The 20,198-nt window shown below is 39.1% G+C and overlaps 1 protein-coding gene across 1 annotated transcript in view; it reads right to left on the bottom strand.

Moving 5' to 3' along the window:
• The window catches only part of clybl (citrate lyase beta like), a 67,919-nt gene that overhangs the window by 18,626 nt on the left and 29,095 nt on the right, over positions 1–20,198 (bottom strand). Inside the window, exon 2 of the mRNA XM_042426715.1 lies at positions 11,636–11,849. Coding sequence (XP_042282649.1) covers positions 11,636–11,849 — 214 coding nt within the window. The remainder of the gene's footprint in view (positions 1–11,635; positions 11,850–20,198) is intronic.

The following is a 20,198-nucleotide window of genomic DNA, read 5'->3' as shown; positions in this document are numbered from 1 at the left end:
TCTCCTTATGAAAGTAACACGGCAATTATTCGACCAATGAGAATTTGGTCAGACGAGAGCATATCAACCAACTAATCGACCAGTCAACCAGCAGACTACAGCCCTAGTTTCTAGAAGCATTTCATAAAATGAATCTCCCTAACTCCATTAGTGGTGCCCTGATTATATTACTGCCAAAATCAGGGAAGCCTAGCAAAAGGTGTGAAGACATGAGGCCAAAAAGTGACAAAAAGACTACGAGATTTACTACCCGATGTAATCCAAAGGGATAAAAACAGATTTATCTTGGGATGTCAAGGATTCCATAAAGTTAGAAGGGTTCTTAATGTTATTCATAGTCTGGAGGAGACTTCCAATAAGGCCATCCTATCATTAGATGCCAAAAAGGCTTTTGAGAGGGTGGAGTGGCCACATCTTGTTAATGTGCTGAATCGGTTTGGATGTGGGAATAGCTTTCAAAAATGTCTTCAGTTAATTTATTTAAATCCTACAGGAGAAATACTAACTAAAATACATCAAAGTCAGTTGCAATCAAAAGAGGATGTCATCAGGGATGCCCTTTATCCCAGTTATTATTTACTTTAGCAACTGAGCTTTTCTTTTGCAATAGAAGTGTATTCCCATGTGGAAATGTCCAGAATAATGGCCAGACAAACAGAACAGACTCTCATTGTATGCTGATGATGTAATTTTATTTCACTCCTGAGTAGAGCTACCCCTGCCTTACTACAGTTAACTGTTATTTTGTGAAATGGATATAGATATGCAATTAACAACACCAAATCCTCTATTCCAAATCCTAACTAACATTTTTGGGAATACAAATTGTGCCAAAATTGGACAATATTTTTTAGGTTAACTTAGAACCCCCAAGGGGAAAAACAAAAAATCACAGAATCAATTAATAGATGATACCTCTTCTCATATCTCTGGTTGTCAGAATAAATATCTTAAAGGGGACTTATTATGCTTTTCCTTATTTTCAGTCATATATATAATGTTATAATATTGTATGTCCATGTTAAATGTGGCCAACATGTAAATGTATGTAGAAGTAATCCCTGCGAGTAAAAAGTACCGGCCTCAGATTGCTCTGAATGCTCGGTTTCCAACGCTTTTTCTATTTTCTGCCCAAGCCAACGTTGGCTTGTGACGGATATCTTTATATGGTCATCTGCTCTGCTAACATTGTCATAGTCATAGTCTTTTTCCATTGTTTTGGGGATAGTCACGCCAAGCTATGACTTGAGTTAAGCTGGCACACTGAGTGTTTTTCCATTACACAGCACGGCAAAGTAAAATAAGAGAAACTGAATCTGATTGCTTTAAGTTACCTCAGCCTTTGAATTTATAATCTGATTCTCTGCCAAATTTGATGAACAAGAATGCAAAATAAAAATATTATCATTGTTATCAAGTTCTCCTGACATCTGACTATAATGTAAACACTTGGATGGAAGATTTAGAAATTGATATAACAGCAGAGGACTGGAAATCAGCATGTGCTGAAGCTCATACTCAGTCAGTATGTACTAGACTGATTATTACAGCATGACTGGTTGAAGTGAACATGTGTTACTCCCATAAAATTAAACCAATATAATAATAACATTCCACATTTATGCACTAAATGTACCGAGGTAAAGGGGACATTATTACACTGTATTTGGGAATACAGGAATGTAAAAGTCTTGGGAAGAGGTATTTCTAAAAGTATTCCAATGGATCCTAAGTTTGTTACATTAGTGGAACAAATAATGATATATCTTTGTTTTCTGCATACCAAAAGAATGAATGCACTGTTTTGGAAAAAGACTTGCAGGCCAAGTATTAAAACACTGGCAGATGTCATCAAGTCATCCATTCAAAAAAAATTACATAAAAACAGGATATGTTTGGGGACCATTTGTTGCTTTTGTGTGTGGACCTGTGTATGGTGTATGGACCTGATAGGTGATCAAGAGGAAGTGAGAGGAATTAAATTGTTATGATAAAAAAGAAGGACACAGGCTGCATTACTGATGGATTTTAAAACTTATTTTGCAGTTGAAGCCTTAAGTAATGATCATTATAAGTGCGAGGGATCCTCATCCTCGCTTCTCTCAGTGAATCCACTAAAATCGCACCACGAGGGGAAAGAAAAAAAATAGACTATGAATAGATCAAGTTCTTAACTGGTTTCTTAGTTTATTAAACCAATTTTGTAAGTAAGAGATGATGACTGAGAAAAATATATTGATTACAGTGATGTTAGAAAGTGAGACAAGATGTACATTTCTCTCCACGTTTTACCTTGAACTGCTGCAGCTTTTATGTTAATCTGACAGCCTTCATTTTAGACATGTGCCGCTTTGAAAGTGATACGGAAATGTTACTACGTCCTACCTAGTAAGATGTTTATTTAGATATGAGACAGACATGTTAATTTGCCATCAGAGTAACATAAAGGGGTGCATGTATGAAAGGGCTAGTATTTTTTACAGATGTTCTGCCTGTTGAATAAAACTAAAAAAAAAAAAGTAGTAATGTTCTGGTTCAGCCTGATTCAGACTTAAACATGATAATTTCAGGTTTCTTTGCTAAAGATCTTTCCACTGGCTTCCTGTCTGTAAAAGAATTGATTTTAAAATACTACTGTTGGTTTATGAAGCACTGAATGGTTTAGGGCCAAAATACATTTCTGATCTTCTGCTATGTTATGAACAATCCAGACCTCTCTGATCGTCTGGGACAGGTCTGCGTTCTGTTCCCAGAGTCAAATTAAATATGGAGAAGCAGAGTTCAGTTTTTATGCTCCATATATCTGGAACAAACTCCCAGAAAACTGCATGTCTGCTGCAACTCTCAATTCTTTTAAATCAAGCTGAAGTCTTTTCTGTTTGCCGCCGCCTTTTATTAAATCAAATTTGAAGCTTTTGATTAATATCTTACACTGCACTGTAACTTTCAATCTCCTGTTTTATCTGTCTTATTCTATTTTAGCTTATTTTTATTTCCAATTTAAATGTTTTTAATTTAATTGTATTTAAATATTTTTATATTGCCTTGTATTGTTTTTACATTCTGTCTTGATGCCTTTTATGTTTTAGGTAAAGCATTTTGAATTGCCTTGTTGTTGAAATGTGCTATACAAATAAACTTGCCTTACCTTGCCTAAAGCACAACTCCCACCTAGGCTGCTAAGTATAGCTACAGACCAGGTGCTTTCTGCTATTATGGGTCAGCACAGCCATAATAAATCAGGTCAATGCATGTGGCAATCTTCCCTCCCCATTTATCTGAAAGCTGTATAATTATTGGTACACCACATATCATCTGCAGCTAAATTTAGTATCTATATAAAGCTTCCACTGTATCTAAACTGGCACCAAAATATACGTCTTATTAACGTAAGGTAGAGTAAGATGGAGTTGGGCACTGTTACACATTACATGAGGAAAACTCTACATATTCCTTAAAAAATCTTCAGTAACTGATTTTAGACTTTTTGCATTTGGCTGGAAATCATTAATCAGGATTTTGTTTAGTAAAATATAACACAATTTGATCATATTGTAACAATATGATTCCACAAGCAGTCAATTCATAATCATATTGAATCAAAAAAAAAGTCTTGGCCCATTCTTGTGAGGATAGATTTATTTCCCAGTTGCCTGGAACTGACTCAACTTGGTGTCTCAATCAATTTATACAACCAAGGTAACAATGAGATGAAGAAGGTGTGAAAAAGAAACAAGTAAACCACAAACATATGTCACATGTAAGACGAGCAACTGCATGAAGACAACAGATAGCCAAGAACAGCGCACTGGGTGGTGGAGACCCAGACTGTGCAAAGCTTTGACTGCAGCTCTGCACATACTGCAGTGATCAAAGCTCAATGTGGCACATCTTTTTGTTAAAAAAATAAAAAAAGAACTATGAGAACACACCAGCTTTGTTTGTGAAATATTGCTGGATTAGGGATGACAAAGCTGAAAGACAATTACCTATTACAGTGGTTCCCACACTGGGGGTCGGGACTCCACTGAGGGATCACAAGATAAATTTGATGGGTCATGAAATGAGAATAAAATTAAATGAGAATAAATGTAGGGAAACAAATGTAATAATAATAATAATAATAATAATAATAATAATAATAATAATAATAATAATTCTGCTACAAAAGTCAGGTTATTTTTTCTGACTTTGTTTTTAAATATTTGTTTGCTTTTTGTTTATGATATAGATAGATTGATAAATAGATATAAAATCTCCAGGCCCCTAAAAAGTTCCAAAATGAAACAATCTGAGAGGAAAACTTGGTTTAAATGGACACTACCAGGTAACATATGTAACCTGTAAGGGCTGCAAGTAGACATAGCTTCATTTTAAGAGGTCAGCAAAAAAGGTTGGGAACCACTGACCTATCAGATGTAGTCAAACTAATAGCTCATTCAGTTTTTTTTAAATTTTCTTGTGAAAACACGCTTTCATTAAGTAGATTTACTGAAGTTATGTTATAGTCCTTTTTACACCTTTTATTTTTATATTTCTTACTGGTGTTATGTATTAAACTGGGGTGTATCATTTGTATAACTAACTGATTTGATGAGATTTATATCAACAAATTTATTAACTTTCATTCTTCTCCATCTTCATTAATTTTGTTTTTTTACAGTATTACTTGTGTCAGCAGCAGAAATAGACAATTTGAAAATGGTTTCAAATGGCTACCAGAGGGACAGATTTACTTAACTTGCCCTGCCATTTAGACAGATTTAACATTTTTACGAAATGATAGAGATAAAGCATTACTTATTTTTCCCCCTCATGCTCCCACATCTGCTCCATTCCTCTCCTCCGCCTTTCATTTTTTCCTCTTCTCGTTCCCTTCTCCATCATCACTCCTCCTACTGGGGTTACTCTCCAAGTGTTGGGTGCGTTGCGCAGCCCACGTAGCACAGAGCGGTGCGGGCTCTGGCTCTGCCAGTGAAAACACAAGAGTGTAACAGGATAATGAGAGAGGGAGAGAGGACCTCTGTGTTCTCTATGTCTCAGCATTTTCCAGTCCCTCGCCCGGCCTCAATCCTCGCCTCGCCCTTAACCCACGGTATCTGGAGACGCTGCACAAGTGAGCATTTCAAAAAGAAAATTAAAAGACCAGAGAAAGTTCAAATGAAATCACTGATTACCTTCTATATCTAAAAAGATACATATGAAAAAAATGTTTAAAAACCTTCACTCTCCCTCTCTATGTCACGCCCTCTCCATACCTAAGCAACAAATGCTAATCACCGCACTGTCATCACTCTCCTATGCACCCTGACCTCTCGTTCGCCTATCATGCCCTCCCAGAGGACTCCAATCGATACCTGACACATGACACTTAACACACACATACACAGACGCTGTGACAGACAGTAAGGTTTGGAATGGAGGGTGTTTCTGATCTAGTTGGGACAGGGTCTATTTACTGGCTGAGCAGCTCACATCTCGTTGGTGAGTCTTGGCAGCCTGACTGGGAGTTTCTCTCATGTCTCCTGGGTGCTTTGAGGTGTTGAGCACACAAGTATACACACACACACACAAACACATGTATACCCATGGATGTAAATACACGCACATACTTACACACACACTAAATACGAATGCTCAGTATTCATAATTCAACTGGCTAACATTATTTCCCAGGAGCTCTTTCTGTCAAGAGTTTAGTCATTTGAATCCACTTAAATGGAGAGCAGATCTTTCAGTGTCCTCTGGAATAACACAATGAGCATTGAACTGAGGTCATGTATCAGTTAACAGTTGGCTGCATAATTTATGTAAAGTTGAAAATCTCTGGTGTCAGACACAGTTCATGCATAGACCATAGCTCATATATTGACTGCATTACAACCAGGAAAAGGTAATAGACCGTAATAATGTCACCCACTCAACAATGTGCCATCTAATCTGCTCTCAGCTGCTCTCTCTGCAACCAGAAAAGGTCTATCTCTGGACCAGTGGTTTTAATAGTGTTAGCAGGGGAAGGAGGATGAAAAAAAAGGAAAAGGAGAAAAATTTGGTACATGACACCTGTACCTTATTATGAACTTCAGTACTACAGCTCTACAATACCTTCACGAAATTTACATTTAATTTTTGTCAAGATTGTGACGGGTAGGTGTTGATTCAGTTTTCTGCTAATTCCTCAGGCTGTAGTTTGGCTTGCTATATTGCATTGCATTATATTCTTTGGTGTTCTGTGGTCTAATACTACCACTTTATGTGCAATGAGAAAGAGCATTGGTAGTGTAGTAATTAGGTTTATGTTCAGTATGTTCTGTAATTTTCAGTATACATATTGTTACAGGCACCAGTTATAAAACTTTTAATGGAAAAGTATCTGAAAAAGTACCTTAAAAATTTAATTTTATGGTATAGCATGTGTAATCACTCACTAACTGTCTAATCATTACTCTAAGATATAATTCCTGTAATTCTGCTAACAAAAACCATCCAGGCCAAAACCAAGTTTTCACAAGCTGCATCAATTAAACATGGCAAAATCAAGCATGTTTGGTGGTTGTAATTACACCCATGTACTCATAAAACTGTAAAATCCAGGAACAACTGGTTTCTGGCTTGCACATGGGTTCCATAAAAGCTACTTAGGGGTTGATCACTATCAAGAGAAGTTAAGATGAAAAAATAGTGAATTAACTCATTTAAGTATATCAAGTTGTCTTGGTTCAATAATATAATGATAGTAAACAGAATATTTCAAAATTCAGGAGAAAAAAAGAAACACCACAGGTCCTCTGTCATACTTGAGTGATGTACAGTGGGCACTTTCTGCCGGCTGTAACGAGTTGTGTATGCACTTGCGTGTTTGTGTATTTGTGTCTATCTGTGTGTACATGTGTCTACATGTGCACACTTGCGTGTGTGTGTGCATATTTGTGTTCTGCATGTCTTGTGGGCTTGTGTGCATTTGCAAGCGCGTGCTAGTGTGTGAGAGGTGCTCCCCGCCGTGTCGGCCGCGCCACCATGCCATCTGGAGAGGAAATCGAGTGTGAAGTACAGTATAGTTTGGGACCAAGCTCCGTGGCAGCGGCTCAGCAGTTAGTTCATTAGTTCCAAACTTCCAGGGATTAGGAGAGAATCTCTACGGCAGGGAGGCAGGGGGGAGTCAGGGAGGATGGAGGGACCCATGTGGGGAAAAGAGAGAGAAAAGAGAGAGAGAAGCACCAGTAATACTGGACGATAGGGCACTAAGATACAGGGAAAGAACATGTGAGAGAGAGATAAACAATCTTAACCCTGAGGACCCTGGAGAGGGGAGAGGAGCGAGAGAGAGAGACAATGAAAGAACAAGACGGCGAGGGAGAGATGAGGAGAGAGGACAGGTGTAGCCGTCAGTTCCGCTCCGGGGTTTCAACCTGCCCTCCCTCTTCCTCCACCCCACTGATCATACAGATATGATGATATGTGTAAGAGTGTTAGAGCAGTCAGCCTTGTCTTCCCTCCCCTCTCTCCTCCTCCTTCTCTCCCCTATGGGTCCATGGTGACAGTTAGCAAGCTCTGGGTGGCTTCTACCCTTTACTCCCTCTCTCATCTCCTTGCTTTTTAAGCAGCCAGCATTACTGCCAAGATGCAGGGCAGACATTTTTTGGAGTCAAAGTGGCAGGCAATTAAAGCAGGCACTCCCGGATTTCAATTTTCAAGGGGAGGGGGCACACTGACCTTCTTAGTGTACCTTTTTGTCATGAATATCCTTCCCTGTTTTAAGGTGAAGGTGACAGATTATGAAAAGAATACATTAATGAACACATAATAGGAGGATATTTGGCCAGTAGCCCCATTTAAGGCCTACTCATGCATACCCGGTAACTAACCTTGCATTTCACCTAACCCATTGTTGCCTTCATCAAAACAGTGGTTGAGGATGGCATTTAGTGAGCTCAGTCCCTGCTTTGCTCCCATTCTCTCTCTAGAAAGCACCAGACATACATTACAAGACCACTGTTGAGGCCTGGCATTTCTTGGCAAGCACGCAGTGTCAACTGTGCGGTTGTCATGGTGAATATAAACGCAGCTACAGTATACACTGTAGAAATTGTCAGAGCAAACATACTCACAATGTATCCGTCTATTTACAATTCAGTTTGTTCCAAAAGATCTTAATCTGGCATATTAAAAGAAAGGCTGGGAGTTATATGTTTGACAAATATTATGGGGGATGTTTACAAAGCCTACTGCATATGCTGTGCCATCACAAGTTTTAAATTAAGCTGGTATTTACTAAAAACTACAGATGTAAATGTGTCTAGCCGCAGTCCATCTGACCTGCATAAAATACCAATATTTAAGATTGGATGTTTAAGACGTGTTTTGCACATGTCTAGAATGTAATAGAATGCCAACTAAAGTGTCCTCTGCTGCTGAATTTGAAATACTGGTTGACAGGAAACCACTTTTGGGATTACAATTGTGCATTCTTCCCCACAACAGTAAGTGACTATTGGTTGAATAACCTAATGCTGTCAGCTCAACAAAAGATCAACGTCCTGGAGTTATGAAAAATACACTGTGGGAGAAGAAAACTTAAAACTTAAAACTCCTTTGGCTAGATTATTGCTGTAAACCGATTCTAAAAAAAACACCTAAAAGGCCTGTTTGAAGAGTAAAATAATACCAGGCTGACAAACAGTGTTTCACTGCCCTGTCTGGTGGTGTGGTTGACAGCAGTCAGAATTGTTCTCTGTGGCTGCGCTCCATTTGGCCATGCAGGCATGCCGCTTGTTACACAGCAGCAAGGGCGGAGAAACCCACTTAAATAGCGTGCAGGCGACGTTTGAGGCGGCAGGTCTGATGTCGAATTTCTATCAGCTGATAATCAAACAGAGGCAGGTGGTATGCTGTGATAAACTTTAATTTCATCTTTTAACAGCTTGTTAGTGTCAGGAAAGACACTACAGTACTTTTTTATTTGGACTCTTTTTCATTAGTCTGCATTATTTATAATTCTGTATGTGCCCCACAGAGCCATCAATTCAGGTCAGCATAAGAGGCATGCCGTTTTGTGTGCCGCATTCAAATGGAGTGGAAAACATACCCAACAGTCACATCACAGTGTACTGACACACTCTGGAGTACACTTTTACTCACTCAAGCAAGATGAGAAGTTAAACCACTGGTGGTCAGCAAAAGATTTTTTAGGGTTTTTAAGTTGCTCTTTAAAAAGTATATTATTAAAGAGCAATAAGTAGCTGTTTCCATCATGCAGTTTTGCACTTGACGGGACCTGCTGTGAGTGATTAAAAGTTCAAGTAAAAACAGGAGGCAAGGGAAACAGAAGTATAAAAACATGACAAATAAGAGACTGTTGCATTTCTGTGCTTTTGTCTTGTTGTGATGCTGAACAGAAAGCTCCTCTAAAGGCACCTTATATGCATCTCTTAATTCTTTTCTGCTGTCATTAAAGTGTTATCATCTGAAATGTTACTGAAGACGGAACGAAGTCGTTGTAACACTCACTCTCTCTCTCTCTCTGTGTGTGTGTGTGAAAAAACAAAGCTGCAGATTTTACACCTTCTTAGAAATTTAATTCCCACATTTTGCGTCTCTAAATTGTAACGGTTTAAAACACATATTGCGTGACTCCAAACAAAACAATTTTTAGCAATAGCATTTTTTTCCATTTTACTCGTACAAAACCTTGGTGTGGCTCTTTAGTAAATATGGACAAATGTAATTTGAGTGTTCAGATATATCAAAAGTAAGAATACTGAAAAAGTGAAAAAATCATTATGGCAAATTGATTTCAAAACATGGAAATTATTATCCAAAACAAACATCTTAGCGGTACTCCTGGCAGCACACACAAACACATACACACACACTTACATTTACTTCTATCTTTGTGAGGACCCTTTTGACGTACTGCATTCCCTAGCCCTTAACCCTTATCTTAATCATCACAGCCAAATGCCTAACCACAACTCATACCCTAAACTGAACCTAAACCTTTCTCTTAAAACTAAATCTGAATCCTAAAACAGCCCTGTGAAGGTCTCTCCATAAGTGAGGACCAGCCAAAATGTTCTCACTTTCCTAATACTCAACATGGACCTCACAAAGATAGACATACAAGTCAAACACACACACACAAACCAGAAGCACTGTTTATCCAACAGGAAAAAATATCTTAAGGGAAGGTTTAAGTACACAACAACCCCCATGGATTTCCAATTGCCACAGTGGAAAAAGAAGCTGAGAGTGTGGGAAATGAAGAAAGTGTGCCAGTAGGACAGGAGCATTTTGTTATTGAGTAAATAACAAATTTTTATATTACACAGTATGACCTAGCGAACACATAATAGGTTACAGGATTTCTGCACATTGTGTTAGACTCTTCTAAGGCTAACATGGACCTACAGTGTAGAAAAATTACTATAATCTGTACTGATGCCATGATTTGTACTGTGTAGTGCTGATCAGAGAAGGGAAAAGTAATTGGCTTATTAGGCAGGGAACTATTGAAGTACAATAGTGCTAGCGGTAGCGGAAGAAGTAGTGCTAAGCCTGCTGAGAGACATTACTCTGCATGTTAGGGGAAAAGAACTGCCCTGTAGCTAATGTCATTTTCCCCTTTATTTTTGCCAGTACATACCAGGGCCTAATGCTTTCTTTTTACAGGTATAATCCGTCAGCTAATTGCTAACAGAGAAAAGACCTTTGAGAGTAAAGAGACAGAAAAAAAAAAAAAAATCACATTCAAAATTTACAGTCGTTTCCTGCAAATTCAGACAAAGTCAGGAATAATGTCTTGTGTTTTATGTGAAATGAGTGGGTTGGTGTAAGGAAATAGGTGGGTTGAGGCAGGATACTTTTGTTGAAATCAGATAGAGACATGGACCTGTCACATGCTGACAGCTCAAGAGTCAAGAGTCTGAATTCTTCTCAAGCCTGAATGGCCGCATTCCTCTCCACATTTCCCCCCTAAAACATAATAAAGACAGAAGCTCTGACATCCACCAACTCCATCGCAGGGTCACAGTTTTAACCTGTCAGTCACACAGGCCATCATCGTATTGTCTTTGTCTACTACAGGAACAGCCTCCAGCCATATCAATCATCTTTATTATCATGACTTAAAAACCTTTGTTAGTTAACTTTTTTACCCGGGCCCCTCTTTATCCCACTCTCCAATCACAATTTCATGGGCAGTTCAGCAGGGCCAATGGGGAGGTCGTGTGGGCGGGAGGAGAATGCTTTTAACCTGCTGCATCTGGTGCTTTCCCGCTGTTCGCCCAGTGGGACATGGTCACCTTGTTTTAAAGGACTCTGATAGGGGGGCACCACCGCCTTTATACCATCATAATAGGGTGAAATGTGCTTGTTTTAAACATCTCACTTAGGTAGTTTTCCTTTCAGTGATTAAGACCGAGCACCTGTCTGAAGGAGGGAGACAGAATGAATATCATTCAGGATCACACTGCAGTGCATGCGTGTTTGTGTGCTCCTACCATACGAAGCTGCATTTCATTCATACATGTGCATCTCTGTATTTTATTTTGTATATATATATATATATATATACACACATACATACAGATATACATGTACACATATACACATACACGAACACTATATACCTACATACCTTTTTGCTGAGGGCTACACCATCCTCACAGTCCAAGACAGCACAGTCGACATCCAGTGAAGCTAGTTTCCTCAATTTTCGCTCATCATTGCCAGGGCAGTAGAGAACTGCCCTGCGGGGTATGTAGCGCAGCGAGGGGCCTGCAGAGTGATGGTGATGACGCCATCCCTTGGTATACAACTGCCAGGCTGCAGGCAGGAGCCAACCGCTCTCACTGTCAGCAGAAACATATACAAACATAAGCACAGACACATATACGTGTTTGTGTATGCTACACAAATACACAAAACACTCAGGCAGGAGCACTATGTATGCACAAATACATGTCTTTGTTGCATATATTACTTATGAGCTCACACAGTATCAATACAGGGCTAAGGGCAATGAATAATTTAAGGTTGTTGCTGAATTCATCTTCATAATATCTACAGTGTTTATATCATACATGAAGATCCAGGAGGAGGCCACTCAATACAGACTACAGTGAAAGTCTGGAAATGTTTCATTTGGGAGTTCTGTTTGCCCTTCAGCTGTTCATTGAAAGGGATGAGAGACGATGACCTGTGCTTTAGCTTTCTTTGTTGAGAACAAACTCACCCAAACACTGAGCCACTCATATGCTAATGTAGCCACACTGCTGAATATCTGGGCAGGGCAGAAAATGAATGAGTAGGGGTGTCAGTTGGAGCTGAGTCATAGAAAAATGGAAGCTTGAGATGTGTTAATGTTTTGTTAAAAACCAAACTCAGTTTTTGTATTACTGCTAAGAAGGTGCAAAACTTTCATTATTGGCAACCCTACTCTTTCAGTTACAGTACATAATCCATTTGTCAAATGGATACATATAGGGTTAATGATGAGAACGACATATTGCAATATTTTAAGATGTTATTGTAATTTTCTGTATTGGTAATATTTATTGAAAATAAGTAGAAAATAAAGACTCAAATAAATTGCAGAAGGAATGTGGTGTGAATGCTGGCAGCTGCAGCAGCTGCAAGGACTGTTGCCAGAGAGGTAAATGTTTAGAAATGAAAAAATATTGTGACTGTGTATTGAAAACATATACAGTGGACACAACGTATAGCATTTCATTATCAAATTATACAAATTACAGAGCATTTTCACCACTGGATTTGTGGTGTATAACATACAGTGTAAAAGACTAATTATTGGTGTCATGTATTCTAATGTAATTAACAAAGCATCTACAAAATCAACAAATTACATCTTAATTAAGAGATAATATTGTCATCTTTAAATCACAGAACCATGAACATGGTCAGACAAAAAAGGTCATTCTGATAAAACGTCAGAAATTGGAAATATGTATTACTCTCTGTTGCACCACTTAAAAGCAAGAAACAAGTTTTTGAGCATACATCGTCCCGAGACAGTGAGTTCTGATGTTTTGTATTTTGGATGTTTCTTTATTATTTAGCAGTTATTAGTGGTTGTGCTTGGTGACTACCAGGTTGTTTCTGTTGTATTCAGTGGTCGCCTACAAGCTGCTAACAATGCCATTCTGTCATCCATCTCCCTCTCTCATCTCTTGGCTTAATAGATATTCACAATTTCACATGTTGACTCATAATTGTTACATGACTGTCACAAGATTGCCATTTGACCTTAGCGACCATAAACGTCTGTCACGTGTCCCACTGAAGCCACTACTATACATCTGGAGCCTTTAAAGACCTATTACAAGGTTGTGCCAATTTACATAGAACTCAAAATACAATGCATAACCACCGGACACGTCGTTGCTATACTGATCATCGTGCTTACCTAGAAGCTGAGGTATGATTGTGATAATTGTCATGTGACTGCAATGTGAACGAAATGACTGTCAACAAATGTAATATCCTTCCACCTCCAGCGTGCAGGAGCTTTTCAGGAATCCTGCTGCAGTTCACATAGATAAATGGCAGCATTTATAAAGTGCTTTCTCCCAAAGCACTTTACAATTTTGTCGCTCATTCACCCGTTCACACATACACACACACACACACACACACACCAATGGCAGCAAGCTATCATGCAAGGTGCTGGTCTGACCATCAGGAGCAATTCAGTGTTCAGTGTGTTGCCCAAGGACACTTCCACATGTGGACAGAAGGAGCCACACAACAGCTGACCCCGTGATTAGTGGATGACCCGCTCTACCTCCTGAGCAACACCTCTACAAAACTCAATGTTGTTCGGAGATTCAGCACCAAAAGTGTCTAGACTCCATCAGGTCGAAACATGTATCATAAGGTGCTGACCCGATAAATATTTCATGCCAGGATATAATTCTAAAAATCACTTCTGTGTCCAAATATACCTTCTTTTGATTAATAACTCTGCACGCTTTTCTTACATTAGTTGTAATGCTTATACATGCAGTGAAAGTGTCTGAAGTAAAGAGGTGAAATACATCAGTGTACATTTTGAGTGCTCCTCTCAAATGCTCTACAGCGTCTTAGCTCTTCAGAGGACGCGTCTTACAAGTTTGGCAAAAACATGTAACAAACAATTTTTTTTGGTAGCTATTTTATTTTTAGAAGCTTTTTAATTTTTCATGCAGCACTCACTGAGCGACTGTGTGCCGCAGCAAAATGAAGGTGAAAACACACATCATGTTGTTCATGTTTTACAGCTTAACAACATAGAAATATAAATGATTTATACAGGATGCCACACAGTGAAATGCCACATTTACAAATTGTTGACATGCTCATCATCACATCTCTCCCTGCTCTATATGATGCACACTCAAATGTGTCAAGGGTTAACAGATAAAGTCACAAACACATACAGTGATACTGGCTTGTGTTCCCCCTCCCATCCACACACACACACGCACACGGAAACTGAGCACACTGATAATCACACACGTCTTAATGACTTGTTATGTCAATCTGGCCTCTAAAACGATTGGCCCTAATGAATAGCTAAATGTTTAGGATCAGATATATATCTAATTACAGCTTCTCAAACCACTAACTCTTGCTGGGTATCACAAGCCCTCCAAGGGATCATATTGGTAGATAGTGTCCTTAGACAAAGGACACTAAGACAAAGAAAGGAAGGGGGTGGGGGGGGGGGGGGGGGTATACCTTCTGGTAAAAAAAAAAGAAGGTTGAATTATTTGCTTTTCTTGTCTTTTGCTCTCTAAGGGAGCTAAAGTCACTTCAATAGCTACTTAATCCTGTCAACTACGCTTCCACATGCCCTCCAGTCCCAATCAGGTCTAATCTGCACTGAGATGTTGCTGTTGTAGCAGGTAGTTACCAACCAATTGAGGTTGCTTCCTGCATTTTAGTGCTTGAAGATACATAACCTTTTTGGACTGGGAACAGTTCTCACAAAAGGGGAGAAAATATGGTGAATATGGAGGCAGTCATAGCGCTCTGCCATGCAAATTGTAGACAAGTGAAAACGGGGAGAGCTCACAGTCATTTCAGGGACAGAAAGCTACAGGGCCCAATTTGATGGGGAAGAGCAGAAAGGAAAGCAAACAGCAAATTAGAAAGGAAAATAGCGGGTGAGAGGATGGAGGTGGGAGTGCTAAGTGGTAAGGGGCAAGAGGGGGCTGTTGAGACCTAAATGAAATCAGTCTATTCTGTGCATACTGCTCAGGGGGAAATGTTAAAAAGTGCAGTTAAGAGTACCTACTTAAAAGGCAAATATATTATAATAAGTAGAGCACAAAAAGATGGTGGCTGTAATTTAAGAATAGGTTTCATTAAAAAGGAAGGAAATTGAGAATGGGGAGAGGGAGTGGAGGTGCTTTGATGTTGGCTAGAGACAAGACACTAGAAGCAGAGGTCAATAACAGACCAAAATCAGCATATCTCTACATTAATTTAATCATTCCTTCTATAGCCCTAGGGAGGTCTCATTTTACAGTAAACTGGCAACTAAAGCCCTTTTCAGACATGGAATATATAACACTGTTGGCTTCATCTGTCTCTTAAAGTCTTTTTGTCGTTCAGGCATCAGTGTCTTCTACGTTAATGTTCCTTACGGCCATATTCAGACATGACAGGACATTTTCATTAAGAGCTGCTTGCTCGCGCGATATTTGGCACCTGGTGCAAGAGGGAGCAGAGAGAGAAAGCAGCTGTGAATTAAAAATGTTATAATTGGATGGGTTTTTTGTTCTTTCCAGGCTGAATCATTGATGGATTCTAAAACTTATTTTGCCGTTGAAGCCATAACTAATGAACATTGTGAGCATGAGGCACACTCGTCACCACTTCTCACACTTACACAGTTTTTGCATTGATTTCATCATTTAATGTTATTCGATTGTAACTGCTGCCAGTTTTTTTTAAATCCAACAGTGCACAAGCATTGAATGACAGGACATTAAGTTGGGACTCTCGTTTATTTAATTAAGTTTTTTGCTGAAAATTAATTTATTCCGAATGCATGCCAACCGCATGGATGAAAACTGGAAAACATAGGGAGAGCGCGTTGGTCTGATTAGTATCATGGGGGGTAAAAGGGTTAACTTTTTTGCCCTGGACGCACCACGAGTGGAAAAGTTTTATTGACTGATGTTATATGAGAAGAATCTCAACAGTTTAAAATAGTCTCTTTCATTCTGTTTTATGTTTTATAAAACTGATGTTATGTTCTTTGTGCATAACAGATGATGACTGATAAATCATTCATCACAGCGATCTTAGAAGGCAGAACAAGAAGCACATTTCTCTCTCTCACTGTACATGTTTTACCTTGTACTGATGTGGCCTTTATGTTAAAATATTTCCATATTACACAAAAAGATTACCAGTACAGTAACAGGATACAGCTCATACAGGTGTAAATAAAATAATATTAAAGATAAAGCAAATGAAAAAGGTAAAATCCTTAGTTGGAATTAGTCTGACACCTTGAAACCACAATGTCAATGAAGCATATTGCTGTATTCCAGTGTCCATTTGAAAAATAAATAAAATATTGAAACTAGTGGCTAATATTAAACATTTCAATATTCCCATAAAAACCCAAAGGAGCTGCTCATAACAGCAGGAAGCCATAAACATCACTGACAGATGTGAGCAACTAGTGGATACCAAAGCATCATCCATACACTACATGCAATCTAGATTATTTTTAACACCATCCCACATCTGGTCAACATTTTCTCATTATTAGATCACTATATACTTGTGTTCTATATATTTAACAGTCCCCAAAGTACCATATGCACCTACGTTACCATTTGCTTTACCTCTCCTCGCTTTTTCTTTCTTTTTACATGAAAGGTTATGATAACATAGGGCTGTGTGGCTATATTAGCAGCTGTAAAGTGGTGGGCCCTGGCCACAGTGACTACATTTACTGGTCTGAGATCAGAGGTAAGTGTGTGTTTGTGGGTTTATATGGTGCTGGACGGGGCTGGTTCTCATTAGCACAGAGGCAGCGGCAGACCCAAGCCTAGTGGCACTAAGAGGGGGAGAAAGAGGGGAGGATAGGGTAGGTGGAATGTGGTGAGCGGTTGGTGAGCTTTGTGTTAGACTAGACATGGGCCTCCTTGAGACATAGTTTTCCAGACCCAACAGTACAGTATGTCATATACTAAACTGGCTGGGCATGCTGGCTAAGTAATGACTGTCTTCACCAGCCAAAAATCATTGTTCTTATAAACTTTCAGGCTCCTCTGTGTTGCTCTTTTCCATGCTGGCTGAGCTGTATTTTACATGTAGATGTCTGTCTGTCTTTTCCCAACACCAGAGAGTATCTTGGACAAAGCAGTTCACTGGTATAGAGCCATCAACTGATCTTCAATCCATCAGAACAGCCTCTGATGATCTGACACTCACTGGCAGTGTCTCTGTAGTGTCTAACTACAATAAATCCACCTTGAACCACATATCCTTGAACTGCACATCTTATCTGCACCACGCTCAGACAACAGATGTACACTTTCACCATATTCAGCTCCTGTATTCCCCAAGTTCCAATTCCTTATCTCTGAAATCCCCTGTCATGTAATCCAGACAAGTGCACAAATATTTCAGTAGGTAATAGCATGTCACTAAGAAATGTCAAACTATAAGGATCTGGAATTCCACACATATACTGAACTGTGTAAAAATAATTGTGTGCGTCCTTTTTCAGGTGATGTATCTGACATTTGGGGGTTTTATGAACATGTAAGTGTATCACAGTTCATCACAGGGGTCTTTGCTCATTTTTGGTAGTTCATAGGTTTACACCAGTTTTGGCCACCAGTGGTGATACGGGATGCAAACCTCTAAATGTCAGGCATAAATGTGTTATGATGAACAGACTTGTGAATATGAACAGCAGCTCACTACATCTTTACGTTGGCACATTTTACATGGACATCCCCGGATTAGTGAGGTGAAATCTACATTTTGCATGATTAATTTACTTCTTATTTTTCAAAATGGGTTGTAATATTCATGATTCCCAGCACAAATTGTTCCTAGTGTATAAGGGAAAGACAGCATGTTCATGTTTGATGTAAACCTAAATCACAAACATATTGTATCGTGAGGAACAACTACATTGTAAATCCTTATGTAAAGCAGAATTGAACCAAAAGTCAAAGATCTCTGTGTGCAAAATAACGTTCAGTTACATTATCATTGGCTATAGACACAGACAGGTTTAATGGTCTCGCCGAAGAGGAAATTCTTTGTTATGTGATTTAGGTGAGATTGAGGATGAAGCCCTTTTCATGTTTTATTGCTCATTACATGTTGGCTTAAGGGCTAAACTTTTGTTCTGAAATGCCCTTCATTTGTGGTGGTTTATTCTAGTTGGATGATTATAAAAACCTTTTTTGTGTCAGGTTTTATTTGATGAGTCTAAGAAGAAGAAGTTTACAATGTAATGTTATATGCAAGATGTTTCATCAATTGTTTCACCAATGCAACTGTATTTCTGGTGTTTTTAAGATCATGTGGTCTGGGCATTTTATGTGCCTAACTTCCAAAGACTAGAGCTCTTTAGCTGCAGCGTACACACACATAGAAAAAGGATAAGATTTTAATAAATATTCAATTTGTTATCAAATCAGTGACATAATATCTAGCCATTGTTGATTGCAGTCTGGCTGTCCATATTCTGTAGTATTCCTGCAGCAATTGTTTCATTATCACAACGTGATGATCACTGTTTCCTGTAACTCTACTGGCCTCCACCTGGCAGCATAATAGCCTAATTCAGGTGGTAATATTCATCCTACCACATGAATTATAGCAGATAACAAGAGGCCCACTCCAAAACAGACCCTGACAACAGCCTCCCTCTCAATATGTAGATTTCCACAATTATCTCCAGCATGGTGGTGCAGGCAGAAGCTGTGTCTAAAATGCACAAAATTAAAGATCTGTGTTTCTACCCCCACAATAATCATCTACTTCTTAATATGCAAACTACATTCTGAGGTCTGTAGTGCTTAAGATTCCAGATTAAATTTGGTGAAAATAAAGATGGGGGGAAAAAAAGAGTAAGGAGGAAATCGGTGTTGCTGAAGCATAAACAGACCCTCTGTCTGCAGAAAGCTGTCAGCGGGTGGGAAATAAAATGGTCAAAAAGTCATCAATATTTACCTAGCTTCATGTCCACCTGTCTGTCTGATGCTTTTTTTTTTTTTTTAGAATGAACTAGACATACCACCTCGCAGTTGTGTGCCTCCACCAACCAGTCAAGTTAAAGTTTACATCCATGTCTTTTCCAGACTCGTATAATATTTGTAGTTAAGACTTTGAAGAATTTAATAAAAGGTATTAAGTGTATTTTTTGGTGGAATGTAACTTATCACTATATTAACATGTGTGATTCCAGTGAATAATTTCCAATAAGAAACATGCTGTCTTTACTTAGAGACTGTGAAACTTAGTCATAATTAGCATATGAATTCTTGAGTTATGGACAAAAACATATTTTGTGAGGTCACAGTGACCTTGACCTTTGATCACCCTCCAGGCGTTCCTGAGATATCGCATTCAAGAGAATGGGACAGACTTAAAGGCGCAGTGACCTTGACCTTTGACCACCAACATCTAATCAGTTCATCCTTGAGTCCAAGTGGACATTTGTGCAAAATTTGAGGAAATTCCCTCAAGGCGCTTCTGAGATATCACGTTCACAAGAAGGGGACGGACAGATGGACGGATGGACAGACGTACGGACAACCCGAAAACATAATGCCTCCGGCCACGGCTGTCGCCAGCGCGGAGGCATAAAAAGAGGGCTGAAGCATTCCCCACACATGGTCCTCCTCCCAGCATGATGCTGCATGTGTATGGGTTTTTTTTTTCACACTGCCTCAATGCTGAAAAATTAACCAGGGACACCCCAAGACAGGGAGAGAAAAGAATCAAACACTTTCTTCTACTTTTTCTCTTTTCTGCCCCCTGCTTTCTTTGCTTGCCCTCCAGCAAGTTGGAGCTCAGGAAGAGCAGTCCGCTCCCCTCCAGATTAGATCAGCTGGTGGCTGCAGAGTCTAGTGGGGGCTGGCCTCCCTTTTACCAGGAGGAGGACCGACAATAGCATACTGCACGCACTAACATTTGATCAATGATGACTGCAT

The sequence above is a fragment of the Thunnus maccoyii genome, chromosome 11 (genome assembly GCF_910596095.1).
Source record: "Thunnus maccoyii chromosome 11, fThuMac1.1, whole genome shotgun sequence".
In the NCBI taxonomy this organism is placed as follows: domain Eukaryota; kingdom Metazoa; phylum Chordata; class Actinopteri; order Scombriformes; family Scombridae; genus Thunnus; species Thunnus maccoyii.
Note: the sequence above shows the minus strand (reverse complement) of the source record. Positions and strands in the feature narration are given on the sequence as shown.